This window comes from Cordyceps fumosorosea, assembly GCF_001636725.1.
Source record: "Cordyceps fumosorosea ARSEF 2679 chromosome Unknown scaffold_7, whole genome shotgun sequence".
Taxonomy (NCBI): Eukaryota; Fungi; Ascomycota; class Sordariomycetes; order Hypocreales; family Cordycipitaceae; genus Cordyceps; species Cordyceps fumosorosea.
In genome coordinates, this window is record NW_017387307.1 from 142,354 (window position 1) to 166,134 (window position 23,781).

General features: G+C 56.7%; 10 protein-coding genes across 10 annotated transcripts; 5 read left to right on the forward strand and 5 right to left on the reverse strand.

Moving 5' to 3' along the window:
- Positions 1-959: 959 nt before the first annotated feature.
- Positions 960-3,054, forward strand: ISF_03585 (transcription factor steA; the record flags this gene model as incomplete). Its single annotated transcript, XM_018847191.1, has 2 exons — positions 960-1,059; positions 1,115-3,054. The coding sequence occupies 2 exons, from the start codon at positions 960-962 to the stop codon at positions 3,052-3,054; spliced, it is 2,040 nt and encodes a 679-aa protein (XP_018705398.1).
- A 602-nt stretch (positions 3,055-3,656) lies between these two features.
- ISF_03586 (hypothetical protein) lies at positions 3,657-4,742 on the reverse strand (the record flags this gene model as incomplete). The annotated part of the gene is made up of 2 exons (XM_018847192.1): positions 3,657-4,268; positions 4,326-4,742. 2 exons carry the CDS (start codon positions 4,740-4,742, stop codon positions 3,657-3,659), a joined length of 1,029 nt encoding a protein of 342 aa, XP_018705399.1.
- A 576-nt stretch (positions 4,743-5,318) lies between these two features.
- Positions 5,319-6,337, reverse strand: ISF_03587 (SWR1-complex protein 5; the record flags this gene model as incomplete). The annotated part of the gene is made up of 2 exons (XM_018847193.1): positions 5,319-5,967; positions 6,021-6,337. The coding sequence occupies 2 exons, from the start codon at positions 6,335-6,337 to the stop codon at positions 5,319-5,321; spliced, it is 966 nt and encodes a 321-aa protein (XP_018705400.1).
- A 304-nt stretch (positions 6,338-6,641) lies between these two features.
- ISF_03588 (WD repeat protein) lies at positions 6,642-8,351 on the forward strand (the record flags this gene model as incomplete). Its single annotated transcript, XM_018847194.1, has 1 exon — positions 6,642-8,351. One exon carries the CDS (start codon positions 6,642-6,644, stop codon positions 8,349-8,351), a length of 1,710 nt encoding a protein of 569 aa, XP_018705401.1.
- Positions 8,352-9,422: 1,071 nt separating this feature from the next.
- Positions 9,423-13,773, forward strand: ISF_03589 (SNF2-family ATP dependent chromatin remodeling factor snf21; the record flags this gene model as incomplete). The annotated part of the gene is made up of 2 exons (XM_018847195.1): positions 9,423-9,524; positions 9,613-13,773. The coding sequence occupies 2 exons, from the start codon at positions 9,423-9,425 to the stop codon at positions 13,771-13,773; spliced, it is 4,263 nt and encodes a 1,420-aa protein (XP_018705402.1).
- Positions 13,774-14,451: 678 nt separating this feature from the next.
- ISF_03590 (hypothetical protein) lies at positions 14,452-15,867 on the forward strand (the record flags this gene model as incomplete). The annotated part of the gene is made up of 4 exons (XM_018847196.1): positions 14,452-14,496; positions 14,589-14,746; positions 14,819-15,654; positions 15,722-15,867. 4 exons carry the CDS (start codon positions 14,452-14,454, stop codon positions 15,865-15,867), a joined length of 1,185 nt encoding a protein of 394 aa, XP_018705403.1.
- Positions 15,868-16,026: 159 nt separating this feature from the next.
- On the reverse strand, positions 16,027-16,807 carry ISF_03591 (protein tyrosine phosphatase; the record flags this gene model as incomplete). The annotated part of the gene is made up of 3 exons (XM_018847197.1): positions 16,027-16,109; positions 16,190-16,531; positions 16,609-16,807. 3 exons carry the CDS (start codon positions 16,805-16,807, stop codon positions 16,027-16,029), a joined length of 624 nt encoding a protein of 207 aa, XP_018705404.1.
- A 463-nt stretch (positions 16,808-17,270) lies between these two features.
- ISF_03592 (Hly-III-related protein) lies at positions 17,271-18,082 on the reverse strand (the record flags this gene model as incomplete). The annotated part of the gene is made up of 2 exons (XM_018847198.1): positions 17,271-18,007; positions 18,070-18,082. The coding sequence occupies 2 exons, from the start codon at positions 18,080-18,082 to the stop codon at positions 17,271-17,273; spliced, it is 750 nt and encodes a 249-aa protein (XP_018705405.1).
- A 1,004-nt stretch (positions 18,083-19,086) lies between these two features.
- On the forward strand, positions 19,087-20,850 carry ISF_03593 (FAD-binding, type 2; the record flags this gene model as incomplete). Its single annotated transcript, XM_018847199.1, has 1 exon — positions 19,087-20,850. One exon carries the CDS (start codon positions 19,087-19,089, stop codon positions 20,848-20,850), a length of 1,764 nt encoding a protein of 587 aa, XP_018705406.1.
- Positions 20,851-21,223: 373 nt separating this feature from the next.
- On the reverse strand, positions 21,224-23,607 carry ISF_03594 (coronin-6; the record flags this gene model as incomplete). Its single annotated transcript, XM_018847200.1, has 8 exons — positions 21,224-22,057; positions 22,110-22,224; positions 22,277-22,313; positions 22,367-22,788; positions 22,881-23,027; positions 23,155-23,297; positions 23,398-23,486; positions 23,574-23,607. 8 exons carry the CDS (start codon positions 23,605-23,607, stop codon positions 21,224-21,226), a joined length of 1,821 nt encoding a protein of 606 aa, XP_018705407.1.
- Between the last annotated feature and the right edge of the window lie 174 nt (positions 23,608-23,781).

The window sequence follows — 23,781 nt, forward strand, 5'->3', positions numbered from 1 at the left end:
CGGCCTGGCTGCACTGTTCACTGCCTGCTGCCACCCACTCACTCAACTCACTGCCCTTGCCCATGCCCACGCCCACTTACTATCAGTGTCCTCCTCCCTTCCCTTTCCCTCCTTCCCGCCTATATCTCCCCCTCTTGCTCTTGTTCCTCCATCTTGTTTCTTCGCGGGCTTCCTTTTGTCGCTCTCCCATATTCTCTTCCAACCTTCACCCCCAGGGCCCGGCTGTCCCCTTCCTTTACTTCTTCTTCTTCGTTTTTTATTATCGCCGTCTCTGTCGCCTCACCTCCTTGGCCCTTTATCGCTAACCTTGTTCTCTCTCTCGCCCCATCTCTAGTTCCGTTCGATACAAACTAGACGACCGTTTCCTAACGGCCCTGGCACTACTCTTAACCGTCGCGCCGCAGAGAACGATTCTTGGAGCTGGCTGGCAGCTTCAGCGCCACTTGACGTTTATATTCATATCGCTCTCTTTCTTTTCCACGTCTCACATCGCTCGATTCTGCGTCCCCCGATTCCGCCTGTGCCAGCCACGCCGCCCCTAATCCGCCGCTCGCCGAATCACCACTCGGCAGCCTCCCAACAGTTTGCTTGACGCAGTTGTTGGGCCTTTGTTTGTGCTGCGTGCTGCATATCGCTCAGAATCACTGTTGTCTTTTCGGGCTGGTCTCGAAATTCTACCCCCTTTTCTATTTCCGCTACATATCGCCTCCGGAAGCGCCCGCCCATTCGCAGCCCAACTCTCGCGCGCTTAAGCCATCGCACCAACAACCGGACTGTGTCCGCTATACCTTCTCCAGTTATCGACTTTCTGTTTTTACGATCGATTGTGAAGATTGCGACGCCACTTTCGTCGTGTTTCGCACCTTTCACGACCTCAATTACTGTTAGGCCCCTGCGCAACGGCCATAACACAATCCATCTGGATTCCTTGCGCCAACATGTACTCACAACATCCCGGAATGGCTGCACCGCAAAAACCTGAGACCTTCATGCTGAGCACGGAGGCTCAGCAGGCGCTTCCTCACGATGCGCAAGTTGCCCTCCAGCAGGTTGACAACCGTATGTATTGGAGCGCACCGCACCCTCCTCTTCTTGCTGCTGACATGCTGTCTAGTTAAATACTTTCTCATCTCCGCCCCCGTCGACTGGCAACAAGATCAGTATATCCGCCGTTTTCTGCTCCCTACCGGCGAATACGTCTCTTGCGTTCTCTGGAACACGCTCTTCCACATCTCTGGTACCGACATTGTCCGCTGCCTGTCCTTCAGATTCCAGGCCTTCGGCCGTCCTGTAAAGAACTCCAAGAAGTTTGAAGAGGGCATCTTTTCCGACCTCCGAAACCTCAAGTCTGGCACCGATGCCTCCCTCGAAGAACCCAAGAGCCAGTTCCTGGATTTTCTCTACAAGAATAACTGTATCCGCACCCAAAAGAAGCAAAAAGTCTTTTATTGGTACAGCGTTCCCCATGATCGCCTCTTCCTCGATGCTCTCGAGCGCGATCTCAAGAGAGAGAAGATGGGCCAGGAAGCTACCACCGTCGCTGTCAGCGAGCCTGCACTCTCCTTCCAGTACGACTCGTCACAATCGCTCTACGAGCAATTGACCAAGACGCAGCAAGTCAACTCGTCTTCCTTCAATGCCCAGCAATCTGCTTTCACTCAAGGCCAATCTGCTTCCCCCATTATCAAGGCCATGGACGCCATGCCTCCCCCCAACATGATGCCCCAGAACATGGGTCACATGCCCGATAACATGGACCCAATGGGCGCCTACGACACCGTCACCATGGCACCAGTTGCTCCTCCTCAGGTTGCTGCTGTCAAGCGCGAACCCGACTTCACTCGAGTCCAGTACAACCAAAATGGCATTCCCGTCCATGGCCACCAGCGCCATGCCTCCATGCCCGCTTACGGCCTTGAGTACTCTCCTGCCCCCTCTTTCGTCTCCTCTCAGTACGATGAATATGGCAACCGCGGCCTGTCCTTTGAACCCATCACCCCTCCTCAGCAGGCTCTTGGGGTCTCTGCTGAGCCCGCTTACATTGCCAATGAGGAAACTGGCCTCTACCCGGCCATCCCGGACCACCTTTCCGGTATGAACGGCCTGAACGGCATGGTTCAGCTCCCCCCCTCGACCATGGCTGGTCATCAGTTCAACCGCTCGTATGGGAGCAACAACGTCTACTCTGTGATTGAAGGTTCACCAACCTACAAGCAAAGGAGACGACGCTCCTCGATCCCCCCTGGCATGTCGGCCATTGCCGCTCCTCCTTCCTCGAACCCCAACGTCCCTCACAGACCTTCCGATCTTCGCCGCTCTGTCTCCGTCTCCGTTGGTGCCGTTGCCGAGGGCGACGAGTCCGAAGACAACTCTCCTCCCGGCCTCTCCTTTAGCAACGGCATGTCGATGACCAAGCAAAAACCTCTTGACGATATGTCGAGACACGGTACACCTCTCTCAACTGTCGAATCAAACTCTGGCCTTAATCCTCTTGCCCTTCAGCAAAGCTTTGGAAGTGATGACATGTCTGGAAATGGCTCCTTCCACGAGCATCGCAGAACTATTTCTGGCCCTGCCGGCGCCATTCGCCGCGCGCGCTCCGCCACGGTCATGGAACTTGGTCCATACCCTCACAAGTCACATTCATGCCCGATTCCCACCTGCGGTCGCCTTTTCAAGCGTTTAGAGCACCTCAAGCGACATGTCCGCACACACACGCAAGAGAAGCCTTATGTCTGCCCCCAGTGCAACAAGGCCTTCTCTCGCTCAGACAACCTCGCGCAACACAAGCGCACTCACAGCCGCGAAGATGGCGCCGAGGGCTCTCTGAACCTCTCTGCTGAAGAAGAGGAAGAATACTCTGGTGAGGAGCCTCTGGGCTCTCTTGAGGAGGCTTCTCCCTCATCAGAGATGGCTTACATCACGGGTTCTCTGAGCAGCGATGTCAACCAAAGCGGCATGGCTCCTCCCTCAAGCATGCCTAGCACGCAGTACAGCAACAGCCTAGACGCGCTAAGGCTACCGATGACGATTAGCCAACCATCGATTATTTAATTGCGTTGACCATTTGTCTAAATTGGGTTCTTCTTTCACTTCTAGCTGCCTATGAAGTAACGACTCACCTTCATTTGCTTGCTTTCCGCGTCACTTGCACATTTTCCTTACTTTATTTTATTTTCTATTTTCTATGCTTCAATCTGCGCTTTTTTTTTTTCATGTTCAAATGATTTTTTTCTTTTTTTTGGAAAATTGGAACATGTCGGCGGCTGAATAGACGAGACCTTGCCTGGGGAACAACTACCATCTGTATAGTATGCCTCAATGAAGGGAGAGGCGCATTTGGATGCTGGTCGTGGCAAGACCACTACGGCGCATTGTACATATACGTTTGTTTGCTTATTCAAATTAAGCGAGGACGGTCTTTGGGGCAGCTCTTTGCTGAAAGCCTTGTAAGGCTATAATTGAAAAATGCAAATTATTCTGTAACTGCTCCTGCGTCTTTTTCCTGTTTCGTGATGCACAACGCGATCGTGATGTGTGTGCATGTTCAATACTCTAAAACGATGATGACCTTTGCGCCTGCCTGCTATATAAATGCTGTGAAATTTTGTCCCCATCTTTTGGCCGCTGCTTTGCCTGTATCTTGCTTGAAACTGTCATCGGCGACCGTGTCTGCCGAATGCATCTCTGCCGCCCTCAATCTTTCTCACGTCGCTCTCGCTGATGCGCAACTCCGCGCCCCTCATGCGCCCGATGCCCGGCCCATCCACTCCCCTCCCCTGCCTACCCCTACTCGCACTCTTCTTCGTCTTGCCCTTCCCACCACCACCGCCGCCACTGCCACTCGCCCTCTCCAGGATGACGCCGTTCTCCCTGGCTTCGCGCCTGCGCTTGGCCTCGCGCGCCTCCGCCTTGGCCACCATGCCCTTGCGCATCTTCATCGGCATGCGCTGCTCCTGCGCCTTGTTGGCGCCGAGAGCTTGCAGGCGCAGCTCCGTAGCCTTGAGCCGCGTGCGGCCCTCGGAGAACGGCTTGTCGGAGGCGGAGGGGCCGCCGTGGACGACGGAGGAGGCGAAGACAGAGGCGGAGGCGGCGTTGTTGTGGGAAGGGGTGAAGAGGTGCGACTCGGAGAGGAGGCGGCGGAGTTCGAGATCCTGCGCGAGGAGAGAGGGGGCGTCCTCGGGGAGGGTGGTGGTGGACTTGGGGGTGGTTGTGGTGGTGGAGGGGTTGGTCGTTTTGGGGGCGGAGGGGTCGATGACTTTGGAGGACTGGAGGAAAGGTTAGAGATGATTTGCGCCCGGGGGATATGAGGGGGGTAGGCGTACCATGAATGCTTTGAGTTCCTTTGTGCTCATCTTGGGCTCCTTGGGTACTTGCGGTTTCGAGTGGTCTATTATTTGTACGGCTGGCGCTTCGTCATTGAGATCGTCGACGTCCTCTTCACTGTCGTCTTCCCCGTCCTCGCTGCCGGAGATGCCGCCCCATTCATTGTCGTCACCATCACCTCCCTCTTCTTCGCCGTCCTCCTCCCCTCCTTCCCCCTCGCCATCATGTTCCGTATCTGAATCGAGGTCGGGGGAGTCGTGTCCGCGCCGCGTCCGCGCCGGACCAGCCTCGTCGTCGTTGAGCGGCTCGAACTGCGCCTCAAAGTGTCGCCGGAAGATGGCCTCAGCGTCGAGTGCCGAGATTCCGTTGGGGGAGGAGTTGCCGTCGCGCGACTTTCGTTTGCCGAGGACTGTCATTGTGAGAAATGAGGGACGGGCGTTATATGTGGAAGAAGTGTTGCTGCGGCAAGGTACGGCGGTGGGCGGAAACTTTTTTTTTGGGTTATAGCTATCGATAACGCTGGCCCATGAGAGGCCCACTACTAGGAACCTACTTTAATGTAAGTAGAAATTAATCAGAACTGGAATAGTATCTCAAATAATAAATTTATTATGGGTTGCTTTTAAACATTAGTAATTTTATAAATTTCACCTATCCGGTACTATATCGACTAGGCGTGGTAGCTGGTAGCCCGTCCTACAAAGGCGCAGTATTCCCGTCCTACTAGCCAGATCGAATCATCCTGAGGTTCAGCTGTATAACTGTCTGCCTTAATGATTTACCGGAGCACTAAAATGAACACTCTCACACTAGTGTTAGCCCTTTCGAGCGCTTGCGACTTACTTTAGCCATGCCGGAATAATGGAGGCCAATGTGCGTAGCGCATCTTGTGGGCGAAGCGGCGTAGACCTGAACCGAGGAACAGGACGAAGAGAGAGAGTTGCGGTGTTCCGGAAAGATGCCCACCGAGGAGCATCTCCCTGCAACCACACTCATGTTCTCCCGGCCATCCGTGCCCGTCGCGAGTCCTCGTCACGGATTGCCTGGCTGCGCGCCAAGAAGTCCTGCCGCGCCGCGTACGAGTGCTTCGAGCGGCCCGCGAGCGCCAACTCGTCTTGGATACCCTCCTTGTCCACGTAGCCGGCCCAGTCCATGCGACTCTTCTCGACCGTCGTCAATTTCTTGGCCTGAAACTCCCTGGCCGCCTGTGCGCGCGCCGCGATGCCGAGATTGAGGTCGGCGCGGCGGCCGCTGCCCGCATCGGCCGTGGCCACGATGGGCTCGAACGCGGAGCGAAACGCCTTGCGCGTCGCGCGCTTGGGTGGTGAGGCGTCAGAGGCGGCAGCTTGGCCCTCCTCGGAGGCGAGGTATAGCTTGGCTTCGGCGGAGTCGCGCGCCACCGTCTTCTCTTCGGCATGCATCTTGCCGGCGAAGTTGTAGGTGCGCTTGATCGTGATCGCATCGGACGGGTCGAGTTGTTTTGCGGTTTCTTGCGCGATATCGACTGTCTTGGTATCTTTGCTTTCACTTTCATTGGTTTCTTCTTGGACTATCGGCTGCCCGGAAAGCATTTGCTTCCAGATCGCATCAACGTCGATCGTCACCGGATCAGTGTTTGCTGCATATCGTCGCTCTTCCTTCCTATAGGAATAAAGGTTAGTATCATTGATTGATTAAAGCATGCAAGTTCTTACTCGGCCGCGCGCTGCGCTCTGGTCTTGATCAAGCCGCCGTCACCGCCTTCGTCTTCCGCGTCCTTCGCCTTCTTCAGCTTCTTTTTGCCCCTGCTGATGATGGCTTCATCTCCCGAATTTTCGTAAACCACATCGTCGTCTGTAGCGGCAGCGTGGTTGGCAGCAACCTTGCTTGGCTTCTTTCGTTTTCGCCCTTCATCACCGTCGTTGTCTTCTTCGTCAGAGGATACTATGTTGGGTTCGCCGGCCGGGGCAAAATCGGAATCGTTGGCGGAGTCATACTGCTCATCGTCGTCCGTAACGGGATCGGCAGCCATTCCGAGTTGTACAAAGTGAGTTTTAGATGTTTGTCTGCTGACGCAGAATGCAACAACCGGCTTTGGTCAAAAGTCGGGTGGTGAAGGTTGCAAGTTCGAGGTTGGGGTAGCTTGCGGGGTTCCACCCACATGGACGGGTTCTAATTCGTAGGCCTGGGCTAATAATGATGCCTGACCCATACCGCCAACGTCCAGCCACTTCTCTCTCCCTCACTTGCCCAATTCCTCGCCACGGTGGTGTCCCCTTCTTTCCCACCTTGATAATTGCTCGGCCTTTGTTCGCCATAAGATGCACGCAGTCACAATGCCGAGCGACGATGATTTCGAGGTCGAGGTCCCAGAATTGGCAGCAGATGACCCCATGCGAGCGTTTTTACCAACGGCTTTCGGAAAGAAGGATAAAACTGCGAATATCGCGGCGCAAATCGAAAAGAGCCGAAGGGTAGTGGCTGGAACTGCGTCAGCATCACATCAACAGAAGAAAAAGCGCAGCAATTCCAGCTCGGATGATAGCGACAGCGACAGCGACAGCGATTCTGACGATGGCGACGAATACCCCGTTTCCCACGAGATGGTGATACCAACGGCCACCCGAGCTGTTACATCCTTATCTCTCGACCCTTCTGGCGGCCGATTGGCGACGGGCTCGATTGACTGTACAGTGAAGCTCCACGATTTCTCCTCCATGACGCCCACAACCATTCGTGCTTTTCGAACGACAGACCCATTTGAAGTCAAATCCGCAGACAATGCAGAGTCGCACCCGATTCATCATGTTGAATTCAACCCGCAAGCCGGAAGCGTTCTGCTTTGCATTTCTGCGCACCCACAAGCCAAAATACTATCTCGTGATGGCGATGTTCTGACGACATTTGTCAAGGGAGACATGTACCTCCGAGATATGCACAACACAAAGGGTCATATTTCGGAACTTACTTGCGGTACTTGGAGTCCCACGAACAGAGATCAATTTGTAACTGCGGGCACAGACAGCACTTTGCGCATCTGGGATCTCAACAACAAGCGGTCGCAGAAGGAAGTCGTGGTATTCAAATCCAAGGCAGCAGGCTCGGCTGGCCGGTCAAAGATGACAGCCGTTGCGTGGGGAACACCAGCACAGGGAGGAAACAACATCATTATTGGAGCTGCATTGGATGGAACGCTTGTCATGTACAGCGGGAATGGACCATTTTCAAGGCCAGCTGGAGAAATTCTACAGGCGCACAAGCCGCAAACATGGACTGGAGGCATTGACATTTCTGGTGACGGGCGCATGGTAGTCACACGAGGAGGAGATGATCTGATCAAGTTATGGGACACGAGAAAGTTTACCAAGCCTCTGGTAACGGTGTCTCACCCCTCCACGTCGAATACTCACCCAACAAGCAATATTCGCTATGCGCCCAACTGTACGAGCATCATCACAGGCTCTGCCACGGGTCACTTGCACATTCTGAACCCAGGAAATCTGCAACCGGAACATACTACACCCATCACACCCGGCTCACCCATTATTACTGTGGATTGGCATCCTAAGATTAACCAGATTGTTACAGGGTCTGCGAACGCTGAGACGCGTGTTCTTTACAACCCGGACAAGTCCATTCGAGGCGCAGTTGAAGTTATGTCACGCGCACCGAAGAAACGCCATATCGATGACAACTCTTCATTGACTACAGACCAGTCGATGGGCATTTCGGGCGATTCCATAGTAACACCGGGCGCGATGCCAAAGAAGACGGGCGGCGGCTCGAAGGACCCACGGCGTCCACACGTACCGCAGCAGACACCTTTCCAGCGCAGCCAACCTGATGAGAAGCACGTTGCGGAGAACATCCCGCTTTCCCGAATGCTGTACGAAGACCCTCGAGAAGCTCTGTTGAAGTATGCCGATAAGGCCAAGAGTGACCCGATGTTCACTAAGGCTTGGAGCAAGACACAACCAGAGACGCAGTATGCGGCCATCAGTGATGATGAAGACGACGGCCCGGACAAGAAGAGGGCTAAGAGGTGAAGAGTGCGCTACGCTCAGATAAGTAGCAAGTGACATGGTTCAGTTGCTGGTCGCCGCATTTTTAAGAAGGTTGAATCTAGTCATCGTGCAACGCTGAGTGCGTGTGGCGGCACGAGAAGACGTGACTCCTCGCTACCAGTACAGCAGCGAATCTATAAAAGGTTAAACTGTCGCTGTTCGGAGCTAGGAAAGACATTTCTTGTACCTCGATACCAAGGTACAAAGGTACATGCTGGCCTTACCGTGCTCCGGAGTGGATCACGTGCTAGTAGATAGACCAGCTTACCTAATGTTGTATTTTTTTTCCCCTTCTGAGCGCGCCCGCGCCTGTCCGCCTCGGCCACCTGAAGCTTGAGTGGCTGAGGCGGCAACCAAGCAGGATTTAGCCTGCGCAGGGGCCCGTGCTGAAAAATACTGTGGCTAGTGGCCACACGAGGGCACCAGCCATCACGCCCCAACTCTGTGTCCTGTGTCTTCACCACCTCCCCATCATCAACCAGCGACCGCGCGCGCATCCCAAAAAATCGCCAGGTCCGTCGCAAACCATCGGCGTCCATCTCGAAATTCCCGGCTCCGTCGTGTTTCACGCGATTTGCACGCCGCCCGCACTCGTGGTACCGTCCCCGACGCGCCGCATCGCCATTTTCACACTTTTCTTCCTTCGCCTGCTATTGCAGTCCCCCTTTGCTTGACGTTTTCATCCTGCCCACGCCACGCGGTAGCTCAGCATCAAAAAGCCGGAGCTCCAGCATCCCGGTTGCGCCCAACCCGTCCACCATCCCATTCACACACTCTCTACACCGCGGCATTCTCCTCGAGAATTCCCTCGTCCCCACGCCCAGCGCATTCGCATTGCAGCCGACGCGCGGTTTGTCCTGCCCTTTTTTTCCTTCGCCCTTTATCACGCCACTCCCTACCGCGACGCCCACCCATCTCGGCTCGCGACTGTACCCTTTGCGACACGAGCCATAACGCCTCCGCCCATCTCGATATGCAACAGATATAGAAGCGCAGTTTATTAGCATCCGTCACAGGTCATATCAAACACGCTTCTTTGCCTTCCCCACAACCATGGCGTCTGTGCAAGCACCTCCCGGTGTCCAGCACCCAGGGCACCCAGGGGGGCCTATACCTGCCGGCGCAACAAAGCAGCAGGCCGAAGAAGTTTTCCGGGTATGCTTCCCAACGCGTCCCGTGCCCTTTCTAACGCGCGGATTGTTGCTACTGCTCCAATTGACTCGTCACTAACCCGTCGGCGCAGAAGCTTAAGCAGATGAAGGAACAGGGCGTCCCCCATACGGACCCCGAATACATCAAGGCACACCAGTTCCTTACGAGCTTTCAACAGCAACACAACATGCGGCGCACCCAGCAGCAGATGATGCAACAACAGCAGCAGATGCAGGGCATGCCTAATGGCGCCCCCAATGGCGCGCAGGCTCAGCGCTCTCAACAAGGGACGCCGCAGCCTGGACAGCCCGTCATTAATACCCAAGGCGCTGCTGCCGCTCCTGCTCAGAACTCCGTGGCCACGCCAACTGCTGGCGCATCACCGGCCACCAGCGCCCCGAATATTTTCAGTCAGCAGCAGCTTAACCTTCTCAGACAGCAGATCCAGGCCTTCAAACTGCTTGGCAAGAACGCCGGTGTTTCTATGCAGGTCCAACAGGCCATCTTCAACCAGCGTCTGCGCCGGCAGGCTACCATGGCTGATTCACCAGTGTCTACACCGACTAAGGGTCCTGTGGCTGACGCCAAAGATGCCTCTAACGGTGGTGATGCTGCTGTCCAGGATGAGGCGAGCCAACTGCCGAAGCAACACGTTTATAAAGCGATCAAGTCTCCGTACGGGACAAACATGGTTCGCCCAAGCATCAACTATTTTGATCACACGCAGCGCAAGAACCGTTGGTTTATTCCTGGCATCTTTCCCACCGGTATCGATGCCGAGCACCTGCGATATGAAAATGAAGTCGTTGTCTTCAATCGCATGAGCCAGCGTTACGCGGAACTGAAGAATATGCCTGCCAACATTGCTCACGTTGATGCTACCGACGATAGCCTTGCCGTCCATGATGATCTTAAGAGACGCGCGATCATTGAGATGAAGAAGCTTGCGCTGTACTCGAAACAACGCGCACTTCGTGAGAAAGTCGGCCGTCAAATGCTGCACTACGACAATCTAGCAATGACGACGAACCGTTCCAACTATCGTCGCATGAAGAAGCAGAATGTGCGCGAAGCTCGCATCACCGAGAAGCTGGAGAAGCAGCAGCGGGATGCTCGTGAAAACCGCGAGAAGAAGAAGCACATTGACTTCTTGCGTGCCATTTACAACCACCGTGCGGAAATCCACGAGACCGCCAACTCCCAGCGCGCCAAATTCCACAAGCTCAACCGTCTCATGTATTCTCAACACTTTAACATTGAGAAGGAAGAACAGAAGCGTGTCGAGCGCACTGCGAAGCAACGTCTGCAAGCTCTCAAAGCCAACGATGAAGAAGCCTACCTCAAACTGCTCGACCAGGCTAAAGATACACGTATCACCCACTTGCTCCGCCAAACCGATGGTTTCCTGCATCAGCTTGCCTCGTCCGTTAAGGCCCAGCAAAGGCAGGCTGCTGAGCGTTACGGCGATGATCTCGATAACTTTGCGCCTGAAGAATCTGAATCTGAACCTGATGAGGAAGATGAGGAAACTGGAGGCAAGAAGATTGACTACTATGCTGTTGCCCACAGAATTCGCGAAGAAGTTACCGAACAGGCCAACATGCTGGTTGGTGGCAAGCTCAAAGAGTACCAAATCAAGGGTCTGCAATGGATGATTTCGCTGTACAACAATAACTTGAACGGCATTCTTGCGGACGAAATGGGTCTCGGAAAGACTATCCAGACCATTAGTCTGATCACATATCTCATCGAGCGCAAACAGCAAAGCGGACCATACCTTGTTATTGTTCCTCTCAGTACCCTCACTAACTGGAACCTTGAGTTCGAGAAGTGGGCACCCAGCATCAGCCGCATTGTCTATAAGGGACCTCCCAATGCTCGCAAGCAACAGCAAGAGAAGATTCGCCAGGGTCGTTTCCAGGTGCTTCTTACTACATACGAATACATCATCAAGGATAGGCCAATCCTCAGCAAGATCAAGTGGTTCCACATGATTATTGATGAAGGTCATCGTATGAAGAACAGCAACTCGAAACTGAGCGCAACCATTCAGCAGTATTACAACACGCGTTTCCGCCTGATTCTTACCGGTACACCGCTACAGAACAACCTTGCCGAACTTTGGGCTATGCTCAACTTTGTCCTGCCAAATATTTTCAAATCTGCCACGACATTCGATGAATGGTTCAATACTCCGTTTGCCAACACTGGTGGACAGGACAAGATTGAGCTCACGGAAGAAGAACAAATTCTGGTTATTCGTCGTCTACACAAGGTTCTCCGGCCATTCCTTCTGCGCCGTCTCAAGAAGGACGTCGAAAAGGACCTTCCCGACAAGACTGAAAAGGTCATCAAGTGCAAGTTTTCGGCCCTTCAATCCAAGTTGTACAAGCAAATGGTCACCCACAACAAGATTGCCGTTAGTGACGGCAAAGGTGGCAAGACTGGTGCGCGTGGTCTGAGCAACATGATAATGCAGCTGCGGAAACTTTGCAACCATCCTTTCGTTTTTGGCGAGGTTGAGAATGTCATGAACCCGATGAGCATCAGCAACGACTTGCTATGGCGAACGGCGGGCAAGTTTGAGCTGCTGGACCGAATCTTGCCAAAGTACCACGCAACTGGGCATCGTGTCCTTATGTTCTTCCAAATGACGGCTATTATGGACATCATGGAGGACTACCTCCGCTACCGTCGCATGGAATACCTCCGCCTCGACGGTACCACCAAGTCCGATGAGCGTTCAGATCTGTTGCGCGAATTCAACGCGCCTAATTCCAAATACTTCATGTTCCTGCTCTCCACCCGTGCTGGTGGCCTGGGTCTGAACCTGCAGACCGCCGATACTGTCATCATCTACGACTCTGATTGGAATCCTCATCAAGATTTGCAGGCACAGGATCGTGCTCATCGTATCGGTCAGAAGAATGAAGTCAGAATTTTGCGTCTGATCAGTTCCAACTCGGTCGAGGAAAAGATTCTTGAACGCGCTCGCTTCAAGCTGGATATGGATGGCAAGGTCATTCAAGCCGGCCGTTTCGATAACAAGTCTTCGGAAACTGATCGAGACGCCATGCTTCGAACTCTGCTGGAAACAGCAGACATGGCTGAGTCTGGCGAACAGGAAGAAATGGAGGACGAAGAGTTGAACATGCTGCTTGCACGTAGCGACGATGAAATCATCAAGTTCCAGGCAATTGACGAGGAGCGCGCCAGGAATTCCCCGTATGGTGGGCCCAAGGGTAAATCAAGACTGATGGGTGAAGACGAGTTGCCTGATATTTACCTCAGCGAAGGCAACCCTGTTCCTGACGAGACCGAAGACCTTGTGCTTGGCCGTGGCGCTCGTGAGCGCACAAAGGTCAAGTACGACGACGGTTTGACTGAGGAGCAGTGGCTCATGGCAGTTGATGACGACGAAGATTCGCCAGAGGCGGCTGCCCAGCGCAAGCAAGCCCGCAAAGACAAGCGCGAAACGAACAGACTGAAGAAGTCGGCGATCTTGAATAGTATGGATGATTCCCCTGCCGCTAGTCGCGCCAGTACGGAAGAAATCGAGACACCCAAGAAGCGTGGTCGCAAGCCTGGTAGCAAGAATGAGAAGCGCAAGGCGGAAGACGGAGACGATGAGCCGCCTACGAAGAAACGCCGCGGTCCTCAGGGGCGACCCAGCAAGAGTAGCGCTCACGAGTCACGCCTGAATCCTCAGCAGCGCGAGCTCCTACAAAAGAGCTTAAGATCCCTCTACGACGCCTTGATGACCCTTGAGGTTGACGATATTGAACCGCCGGCGGAGGATGACGAGTCCGATGCTGGCAAACGCCTCATTATTGGACCCTTCATCAAGCTGCCACCTAAGCGCGACTATGCTGACTACTACCTCATCATCACGAACCCTATTTGCATGAATCAGATTCAGACTCGCATCAAGAAGGAAGAGTACAACGCTCTCAGTGATCTGAAGAAGGACTTTGACTTGATGATCCGCAACTGTCAAACGTACAACGAGGATGGCAGTATCTTGTACCAAGACGCCAAGACGATGAACAACTTCTTCATGGCTAAGTACCAAGAGCAATTCGAATCTGCGCCTGGACTGGCGGAGCTGGAAGAGGGAGGCAACGCTGGCTCTGTTGCGCCCTCAGCTGCCGAGAGCACGCCACAGCCCAGTGGCACGCGTATCAAGATTGTCACGAGCGGATCGCGGGAGGCGAACGGGGCGCGGTCTGCAGCCCAGAGCGACGAGGAGTAATGACGGATGAGGAAGCAAGATGAAAAAAATGGTGCGTGGTGTATTACTGGATGCGAGCCAAGGAAAATGGAGGGTTTTTGTATCCCTCGGTGGCGCAATACTGGCAAGGTTGACCTGGAATCCGGTCACGGCGACAGGAATGTCGCACGACTGCATTTATCTATATTCTTTGTTTTTGGCGTTTTGGGGGTTTCAAGATGTGATTTTTTTTTATCGTTCATTCTGCGTGATACAGGCATACATATATTGTTTGCAAGATGCGAAGAAGTATTAGCGGGGGGAGGTGGTGGAATGGCAAATTGCAGACGGGGAGTAGGATGCAAGGACCTTTCCAATCACGAAGCTGTACCAACGGGGTTTGCGAGGCCCTTTGCGGGTTTTGTTTAGATTAGGGACAAGTGTACTGTAATAGACGCTCTAAAGTCAAGCTTTGTGACTTGGTATCCATGGTGAAGCGCTTACTGTGATTGAAATGCTCACACTCGCACCATACTGACCAACTTTGGCTCGTGCCATCCAGCTGGTGGTGGTGGAACCGATGACGATGGTGGAAGCTTCGCACGTGTGGCTCTGGAACCGCTAAGCCACTGTGGCAGGCTGGACTTGGACTCTCAGCTTCCACCGTAACCATCTATTAATCAAACATCAATCCGGTCAACCAGAAGCCGCGCGAGCACCATGGCGAGAAAGACACTTGTGCTATGCTTTATCCACGGCTTCCGAGTACGTACCCCACGACAGAAAGCCACCGTAGAAGCTGCGAATGGTGGCGCTGGACGTCGGCTGGGGCGGTGCGCTGACTGACACACGCGCAGGGTGGCAACCTTACATTCGGGGATAACTACAGGTTCACGGAACACCTGCGGGACATGGTGGCCAAGGAGCTGCCGAAAATCGACGTCAAGGTGCTGGTCTATCCCAAGTACGAGACGCGCGGCGACCTGGGCGAATGCGTGATGCGCTTCCGCACATGGTGAGTTTTTATTCTCTGGTTCACGGCTGCGCGCGGAACCCGCAAAAAGTCACTGACCGCGCCGGGTGACAGGTTGGAGGAAAAGGTCATCGACATGGAGGTGGCGGCGGGCACGCCGTCGCCGACCATCGACCCGTCGGTGCGCACGGTGCTCGTCGGGCACTCGATGGGCGGCATCATGGCCGTCGAGTCGGTGCTGGGCATCGCCTCGGAGCGGCCCATCTACTCCGAGGACGGCATCCAGAAGCCCGACGAGGACGATGACGGCGCCGCCGCGCTCCCCGACTTCAGTAGGATGCCGTTCCCCTACGTCCAGGGCGTGCTCGCCTTCGACACGCCCTTCCTGGGCATCTCGCCCGGCGTGGTGGCGCACGGCGCCGAGGGCCACTACCAGGCGGCCTCGGCGACGCTGGCGCAGCTGAGCGGCCTCGGCGCGAGCCTCTGGGGCGCCAACCAGGCGACGACGAAGACGCGGTCGGTCGCCACCACCGCGGAAGGGGGCGGCGGCCGCGGCGGGTGGGCGGCGTGGGGCAAGGTGGCGGTGGTGGCCGGCGCGGCCGGGGCCGTGGCCGCGGGGGGCGCGGCGGCGTGGCTCAACCGCGCGCAGATCGGGCAGGGCCTGTCGTCGGTGACGTCGCACCTCGAGTTCGTGGGGTGCCTGGCGCGCGCGGAGGAGTTGCGGAAGCGCGTGCGGTGCATGGTGCGGCTGGCGGGGGAGATGGACCTGGGCTTCGCAAACCTATACACGCGGCTGGGGCGGGCGGCGGCGCCGAAGCAGACGAGCGTCGTCGGGACGGTCATGGGCAAGGACCGCACCTTTTGCAACTTGCCGGGCGGCGGGGTGCCGGCGGGGGAGTGGCGGCCGGCGATCAACGACAAGGCGACGGACGAGATCGGAGCGCACACAGGTACGTTGTCTTTCTGGGGATCTAGCTGTGTCCGCAGAGCGAGTACTAACCGTGGACGGGACTGTAGCCATGTTCGAGGAGGACGAGAACCCGGCCTACGACGCGCTCTTGATTGATGCGGCGGCGTGTATTACAAAGTGGCTACATAATGATTGGTACGAGAGCAGTACGGAAGAGATACCCAAGCCCAGTGAGGCGGCGACTTCGGCATAGCATCAGGATGGCATGCTACAAGCCGGAGAGTGTGTGTGGTTTAAGAATTTGTGCGATTAGAGGGCCTATATGGCATTACTATTGGAGCTTATGTGTAATTTTTACATCGTGACTCGGCTCGACCGGGTACCGGTATCGTTGGGTCGTTGCCACAGTCGTTTACTGGGTCTTTTTGGTAGTCTGGGCGCCACCAAGGACCTTAGATCGCTGCTTCATCATGTACGTGTACAGAGTGTAGGAGCCTGGTCAATCTATCAGCATGCTTGCTTCGAACCTTGCCATGATGAACAGCCACGATGAACACAGCAAAGAGAGATCATACCTGGGACGTAGATAGCGAGGATGGCGTAGAGGGTGTACTGCTCCAGGCCCTGGAGGAACTTGGAGGTTATGAAGATGAGGGAGCACTCGGAGAAGATGCCGAGCGGGTAGAGGATGAAGAAGGTGTTGTAGCGCAGGAAGGTGAGGAAGGCGGGCTGGAGGCCGGCGAGGGTGGTGGCAAAGTACGAGTAGCGGATGACCTCAGTGACAGACCAGGCGACGAGCATGGAGGCGTAAAAGGGCGCCTGGGTGACGAAGGGGAAGGGGTAGGTGATGCCCCAGACGAGGAGGAGGCGCGACATGACCTGCATGACCGTGGTGGAAATGGGAGCGCGGACGATCCCTGGGGAGTTGGATGGGATGGTTAGCAAGGGCGAGGCAGAGACAATTGCCGCGTCTTTGGGATGAGATGCTGCTCACCAAATAGGGAGTGCAGAATCTCGAGGCACGCGGCCGTCTGCGTCCAGCGCGTCCACTCGCCGACCTCGAGGTACGTGAACGGGTAGCCGACGCTGAGGCAGCTGGCGATGGTGCGGTACAGCACCACGGCCCAGGCGGCGGTGGACACGGCATTGTAGAGCACGAGGTAGCCGGTTCGGAGGGGCGACGAGGAAGCCATGGCGGATGTCGATTGGGGGTTCGTTGTCGAGGGATTGGTGGTGGTGATGCGGTTGTTGGGAAGAAGAAAGAAGAAGAGAAGGAAGGGGTCTAGTAAATCTCGGCGGAGTTGGCGGTCGAACTTGGTGGGACACGCGATGATAAGGCAGGTACGGAGTTCTCGTGGGGGTCCTTTTTGTTGACCGAGGTTGGAGGCGACCAGTCATTCCCAGGACATGGCATTGATATGGACATATCATAAAATTTCATAGACTCTTTGTCTTTACTATAATTATTTTTCATTACCTTTATTTATGTCGTAACTTTGTACAGTGGGAGAAGGCCGCCCCAACCATGTGGCACGTGCTACAGCTTCTAAACAAGGACTTCTCAATAGAGAAAAAAATCCAGCTCTAACTTTATCTTCTTTCATGCCGTGTCTTTCACGTCTCGGGCCGGAGACATGATGCGTATACAGGCCGCACCTAACTCACGCTTTGACAAAACCCGTTTGCCAGCGTATCCTGCCGCCATTGCTCCATCACCGCCAGCAGCCCATTCAGCCTGACCAGCGCGCCCGTAAACACCAGGACGTGCATCAAGTTGTGGCTCTGCCCGAGCAGGTCGAACGTGCCCGGAAACCACCGCTCCGGGACCCTCGCCGCGTACAGCGCCGCGCCCGCAAAGTTGATCCCAGCGAGGCCCAGGAACGACCCCAGGCCCATCATCTCGCCGACCGCCGCGAGGCTGCCGGACCGCGCCCAGCCGTGCAGCGCGGGCGCGAACAGGCTGGCCCCGAGGCCGCAGTACATGAGGAAGCGCATCGTGCGGTACGTGGGGTGGCGGAAGGCCGGCCGCAGGGTGAAGACGCCGCAGCCGACGGCGGCGGACGTGAGCGCCGCGTGGTAGAGCGCACGGATGCCCGGCGGCTCGCAGTACAGCGTAAAGTGCGCGCCGGAGACGCCGGTCCCCCACATGACGAGCACGATGCCGAGGTGGTCGAGCTCGTTGCCGAAACGGTGCGCGGCGGCGCTGTGGTCGGCAAAGGTGTGGAAGGCCGTCGACAGCACGAAGCAGACGACGACGCAGAGGTAGTAGACGCCGACGGCGGCGACGTCGGAGGCCCACGAGCCGTCCTCGCTGGCTAGGGACCGCAGGTGCAGAAAGTTGACAAGGCCGAGGAGGAACAGCGCTGCTCCGAGAAGATGCGACCAGATGTTGGCTGGGTGGTTTGCCCGTTTTATTAGTCCAAGACATGCTTGTTCAAATGCCCTTGGGCTGAACTTGCCTGTCTCATTGTGAAGCTCGAGGATGCTCCCGAGAGAGCGACGGACCGAAGAGGTTGGCGAACTACATGTCGCTTCGGTCGGTATATGACTTACAGCAATACTGTGGCGTTTGAGTCCTTACCGATAGCTCGTTAAAATAAATTCGTTATCTCTGCAATTTGTATTCCGCGTTAGCTGATGATATTCATGGCTTGGCCCAGAGTTGCCGCTACCGTTGCCATGGCTCTTGCGTTAGCCAGCGTTAGTTTCCCTGCTTTTCCTGGGCATTTCTGGGTCGTTGACGGACCGATTTCCTTCCAGGCCAGAAGTCGTGGCTTTTTGGACGATTTGGACCTCGACTCCAATTGTACAGACGTCTTCTTGCCCATCCTGAACGGGGTGAAGATTCGTTGATGAGGACGGGTCGGGTCGGTCAGCTACCAACAGCAAACAAACAACTGGCGACTCTGTGTAATTAATCCACCGGGCGCGTCAGATGGGTTCGCTTGTAGCCAGCCCACAGTGTCAAGCACCTGGCTCGGTTCGGTCCAGTCCCATAAACAGCCGGCTCTGCCCACCGTCATCTCATCCCCTCTTGTTAGAAAATAATTGTTTCTGGAGCTTGAGGTTCATCGAGAATCATCTACTGGTAAAATCGAATCGTCTTGACCAACCTTGCCGCCGAGCTTTCGCAACAAGGAGCCGGACAGAGAGTCTAATCATAACCTTCCTTGCCCGCTCGCTCATTACTACACGCCTTGAGTGAGTCTCAACCACTGGACGGGTACAGTAATTCATGTGAGGCATGCATTGCTGTTGCATTGTTTTTTTTTTGCCGCTTGGCATCTCGGGTCCACCGAGAAATGAGCGGTTGCATTCAGCGAGCCTGGTTTCCGCGCCGGCGATGGTCGCCTGCATCCCGGACCCAGGTGACAGCCTTGCCACACGAATTGTCAGGTGAGGAGAAAACCTCCAAGAGTAATAGTCCTCGCCACATAAAAATCACAGCCATTGACCTTGAGGCATGTTCTCAATGCGACATCTTTTTGTGGCAGCCACGTTCTGCGCAGTGGCAGCCCAAGCCAAGCCCGCCTCCGTCCCCGGCGCCGAGTGCAAATGCTTCCCCGGAGACGCCTGCTGGCCGACCATCCAGCAATGGAACGAGCTCAACGCCACCGTCGACGGCAACTTGATCGCGACCGTTCCTCTGGCCTCTGCCTGCCACGACCCCAACTACAATGAGACTGCGTGCGCGACTCTCCGCAATGCGTGGTTGTCCCCCACAGTCCAGTATGTCGACCTTCCGCCAATGATCCATCGCACCCTAACAAGATTTACTTTCAGCCTGAGCTCCTCCTCGTCCGTCATGGCTCCCCTCTTCGCCAACCAGAGCTGCGACCCCCTCCAGCCTCGCGCCGCGCCCTGCACCCTCGGCACCTACGTCCGGTACGCCGTCCGCGTCCGGCACGCCGCCCACGTCGCCGCCGCGCTGCGCTTCGCCGCGCGGCACCGCGTCCGCCTCGTCATCCGCAACACCGGACACGACTACCTCGGGCGGTCTACCGGCGCCGGCGCCCTCGCCGTCTGGACGCACCACCTCGACGACGTCTCCGTCCTCGACTGGCGCTCCGCCTCCTACACCGGCAAGGCGCTCCGCATCGGCGCCGGCGTCGTCGGGCACGAAGCGCTCGCCACCGCCGCCGCCGCCGGACTAGTCGTCGTCACGGGGGAGTGTCCCACCGTCGGTCTCGCAGGCGGCTACGTCCAGGGCGGCGGGCACTCCGCGCTCAGCACCGCGCACGGGCTCGCCGCCGACAACGCGCTCGCGTACGACGTCGTCGTAGCCACCGACGGGCGGCTCGTCACCGCCACGCCGGACAACCGCCACCGGGACCTCTTCTGGGCGCTGAGCGGCGGCGGCGGCGGCAACTACGGCGTCGTCGTCGCCATGGTCGTCCGCGCGCACCCGGACGCCGTCGTCAGCGGCGTCTCCTTCGACGTGCAGCTGCCAGGCAGCGGCGGCGGCGACGATGACCGCATGATGGACGTGGTGGAGGCGTACCACGCCGCGCTCCCCGGCATTGTCGACGCCGGCGCCATGAGCATCTACTTCTTCGGCGCCGGCTTCCTGCGCAGCCCTGCCACCACCTTCTTCAACAAGACCCGAGCCGAGGCCGAGACCGCCCTGCGGCCTTTCCTCGCCGCCGCCGCCGCCCTCAATGCCACCGTCACGCCCACCTTCACCCAGTTCCCGGCTTACCTCGAGCACTACGCGCACTACTTCGGCCCCCTGCCCGCCGGGAGCATCCGCGTCGGCGAGTCCCTCTTCGGCGGCCGCCTCGTCGACCGCCCCTCCCTGGCGCGCTTCTCGCCGACCGCGCGCCGGCTCTCCCGCGCCGGCGTCACCTTCATCGGCGTCGCCCTGGACGTGTCCCGACACGACGGGGTGAGGGCGGCCGTGCTGCCGCAGTGGCGCGGCGCGATCGTCAGCGCGTCGCTCACGCTGCCGTGGAGCTTCGACGCGCCGTTCGCGGACATGAGGGCCGCGCAGGACCGCATCACGACGGAGGTGCAGCCGCTCGTCGACCGCGCGACGCCGGGAGGCGGCGCGTACATGAACGAGGCCGACTATCAGCAGCCCGACTTCAAGGAGGCCTTCTTTGGCGACAACTACGACCGTCTGCGCGCGGTGAAGCGCGCCTGGGACCCGGAGGGCCTGTTTTACGCCGTCGCGGGCGTGGACAGCGACAGATGGGAGGTGCGAGGGGACGGGCGTCTTTGCAAGGCGTCGGCGTAGCACCTTCGCGTCCCGAACATGTCGAGCCGGTGGGGGGTTTTATGTATGTCGTTTTTCTTTTATTCTCGCTTGATACACAAATGTCGCTACAATAAAAAGACGGCGGATGTCGGACAAGTAACCTTTCGTCATCTCGTCTCCTTCACTCAATTGGCCACCAGATGCTCCTCTTTTCCTATCCGTCCGTTACAAAACCACATCGTTTCGTTTCCTTCTTTGCCGTATAGAAAAAGGACATAATCCACAAAAGAAGACAGATCTCAAAGAATAAGCATTCCATCCCATGTTATGCGTAAAAAGCTACCCATGTTCTTCTTTCCTACCTCCTCTCCATCAATTCTACTCTCTCGGCTTGCGGTTCGCCAAACCTTCTTTATGAGCGGGCTTCTTCCAGTTCCAGCTCTAATTGCCGGATGCGCTCGTTCTGGTCCTGCGATCCCGTGGAGCCAACCTTGCGCTTCAGCAGCTCGACTTCCTGCGTCAGCTGGCCGATCTTGTCATTCTGCTGCGTGATGATCTTGGTCTGGTTCTCAATCAGCTGCTTGATCTGCTCCAGGGACGACTCGACGGCTGTGCCTCCCACAGGGGTGGAAGCACCGACAGGCGTGCGGCTGGGCGTGGCGGCAGTGACAGGCGCCGGAGCGATGATGGGAGTGGCAGCCGGTGCGGGCGCCGGCGCCGAGGTCGTCTTGGTCGGCAGCTTAGGCTCGGCGGCACGGACCGGGACGGTGTTGCGCTGGGCGGGGCGGCCAATATCTTCGAAGCTAGAGGTAGTATCGGCGTCATCGTCCTCGTCCTCCTCGTTATCCTGGAACTTGTTGGCCATGTTGGAGATCGAGCTCTTCTGGTCCTTGATGCTGGGCGGGGGCGCACGGGAGACGGCAGGCTTCGGCTCCTCGCGTTTAGGCTCCTCGCGCTTCGTTTCGGCCTTTGGTGTGGAGGGCGCGGACTGAACAGGGGCCTTGTAGTCCGAGGCAACCTCCTTGGGGGCAGTGCCCTCGTAGACGCTCTCGAGATCGATCTTGCTGGGAATGCCGGTCTTGCCGTCGAGCCACTCCTTGGCAGAGCAGGCAGGCTTCGTGCCAACGGCGGGGGGGAAGATGTCAGCCTGGAAGGTCTCGGCGCGACGAGGCACGGTGAAGGAAATGGGCTCGATGTAGCTATCGCTGACGGTCTTGTAGGCGCGCATGACTTCGTTTTCGTGGACCTTTTCAAAGTTAGCCTGAAGGTTGCAAGTGGTAGGAAATGATCTGTCTTACATTGATGCCACGGCGGGGAACAAAGGCAATACCACGTTGAGGATCGGGAGACTTGTATTCGCTGAGGAACTCAAACTTATCGTTCTCATATTCGTAGTAGCGAATGTTGCCGTCACTAGGATAGTCAGCTTGATTGGTCCACGGTACCACCGTAGCATGCAGCTTACCCCTTGCCAGCAAGGTAAAGGCAGTTGGAGCCATCATCTTTCACACAGTTAGTCATTTGACATCTGTTCCTAGCTTCGTCCTCGACTCACCCCAGAATGGCATGCAGACACCAGAGATGGAGTCAATCATGGTGAAGCCGCCGATGGGCTCAGGGTTGCCGGGCTCCCAGAGGGCTATTTGGCGCTCGCTCATCTTGGAGAAGCCCGTAGTGGCGAAGCGGTTGTGCTCGCCCATCCAGACGGCCCTGCTGTTCTTGGCTCCGGCGTGGCCCGGCGCCTCGTGGACGGGCTTTTCCTGGCGCACATCCCAGACGCGGATCTTCTTGTCGCGCGAGGTGGTGGCGAGCATGCTGCCGGCGGCGTTCCAGGTCAGGCTCTGGACAATGTCGCCGTGGGCCAGCGCCAGGGGCGACTGGCCCGTGGTGACGTCCCAGATCTTGATCGTGTAGTCACCCGAGGCGGAGGCGAGGATGTTTTCGGCCGAGGGGTTGAAGAGGACCTGGCCGACTTTTCTATGACCGCGAGAAGAGAGTTCACGTTAGCGAGTGTCCCCACGAGCGGCCTGCAGAGTGAGTGCGCAGGGCGAGGTTTTGTTGCGTCTTACCTGGAGTGGCCTGCAAGCTTGCTCACGGGCGAAACGTTGGGGATTTCTTCCGCGTCGGTGTAGAGGGTAAAGTCTTCCGGGACCTCCCAGAGGAAGACCTTGCCATCTTCAGAGGCCGAGGCAATGAATCGGTCATTGAAAGGGTGCCTGGAAACGGGGGGGGGGGAAGCACGTGGGTTAGCAATCACAGAACGCAAGCACGAAATTGCCCAGTCATTCTTTTGACACCGCAAAGATGACGGCCTCTCAGCAAGGGGGCGTTGATTTTGTTTACCAGTCGGTGTCGAGGACGGCAGCTGTGTGGCCGCGAAACAGGGGAATCTGGTCGGGCAGCTTGCCTCGCTCGTTGAGAGGGATGACAGCAAAGGCGCCGCCGCCGGACGAGTCCCAATTGACGGAGAGATATTCGGGGTTGACCTGTGTTTGAGAAGAAGATTGAACAAGTCAGCTTCTCTTTCGATTTTCGTCTCATGTCTCGCCTCGACGTCGCTGCGGCAGGTGGGGTTCGTCGTCGTACCTTGATCAGGTTGGTGTCCCAAGCATTGCGGCTAATGTGAATGTTGTCGTAGCAAAAGTCCTTTCTCGTAGGCTTGCCAAAGACATGTCCTGTTGCGCGGGGGTGATGATCATCAGCTTCTCCTCATGGTGTGCGCGCCGCGGCCTTAGGCGAAGGAGAAGAGGGGGTGGGCTTACGATACTTCGACGCTCTGACGAATCGTCCAGCCATGTTTTCTTGCAACCCCTCGTGGTTGTTGGTGCAGTTGTAGCGAGAACTCGGCGGCGGGGGAGATGAGGGGGATTTTGGGGTTCTGTGTTAGATGTCGCGTGGTTGAGCAAGACGGTGGGAACGAGTTCCTTGGAGAGAGAGAGAAGCAGAGCTCCAGGCGCAAGTTGGTAGAGA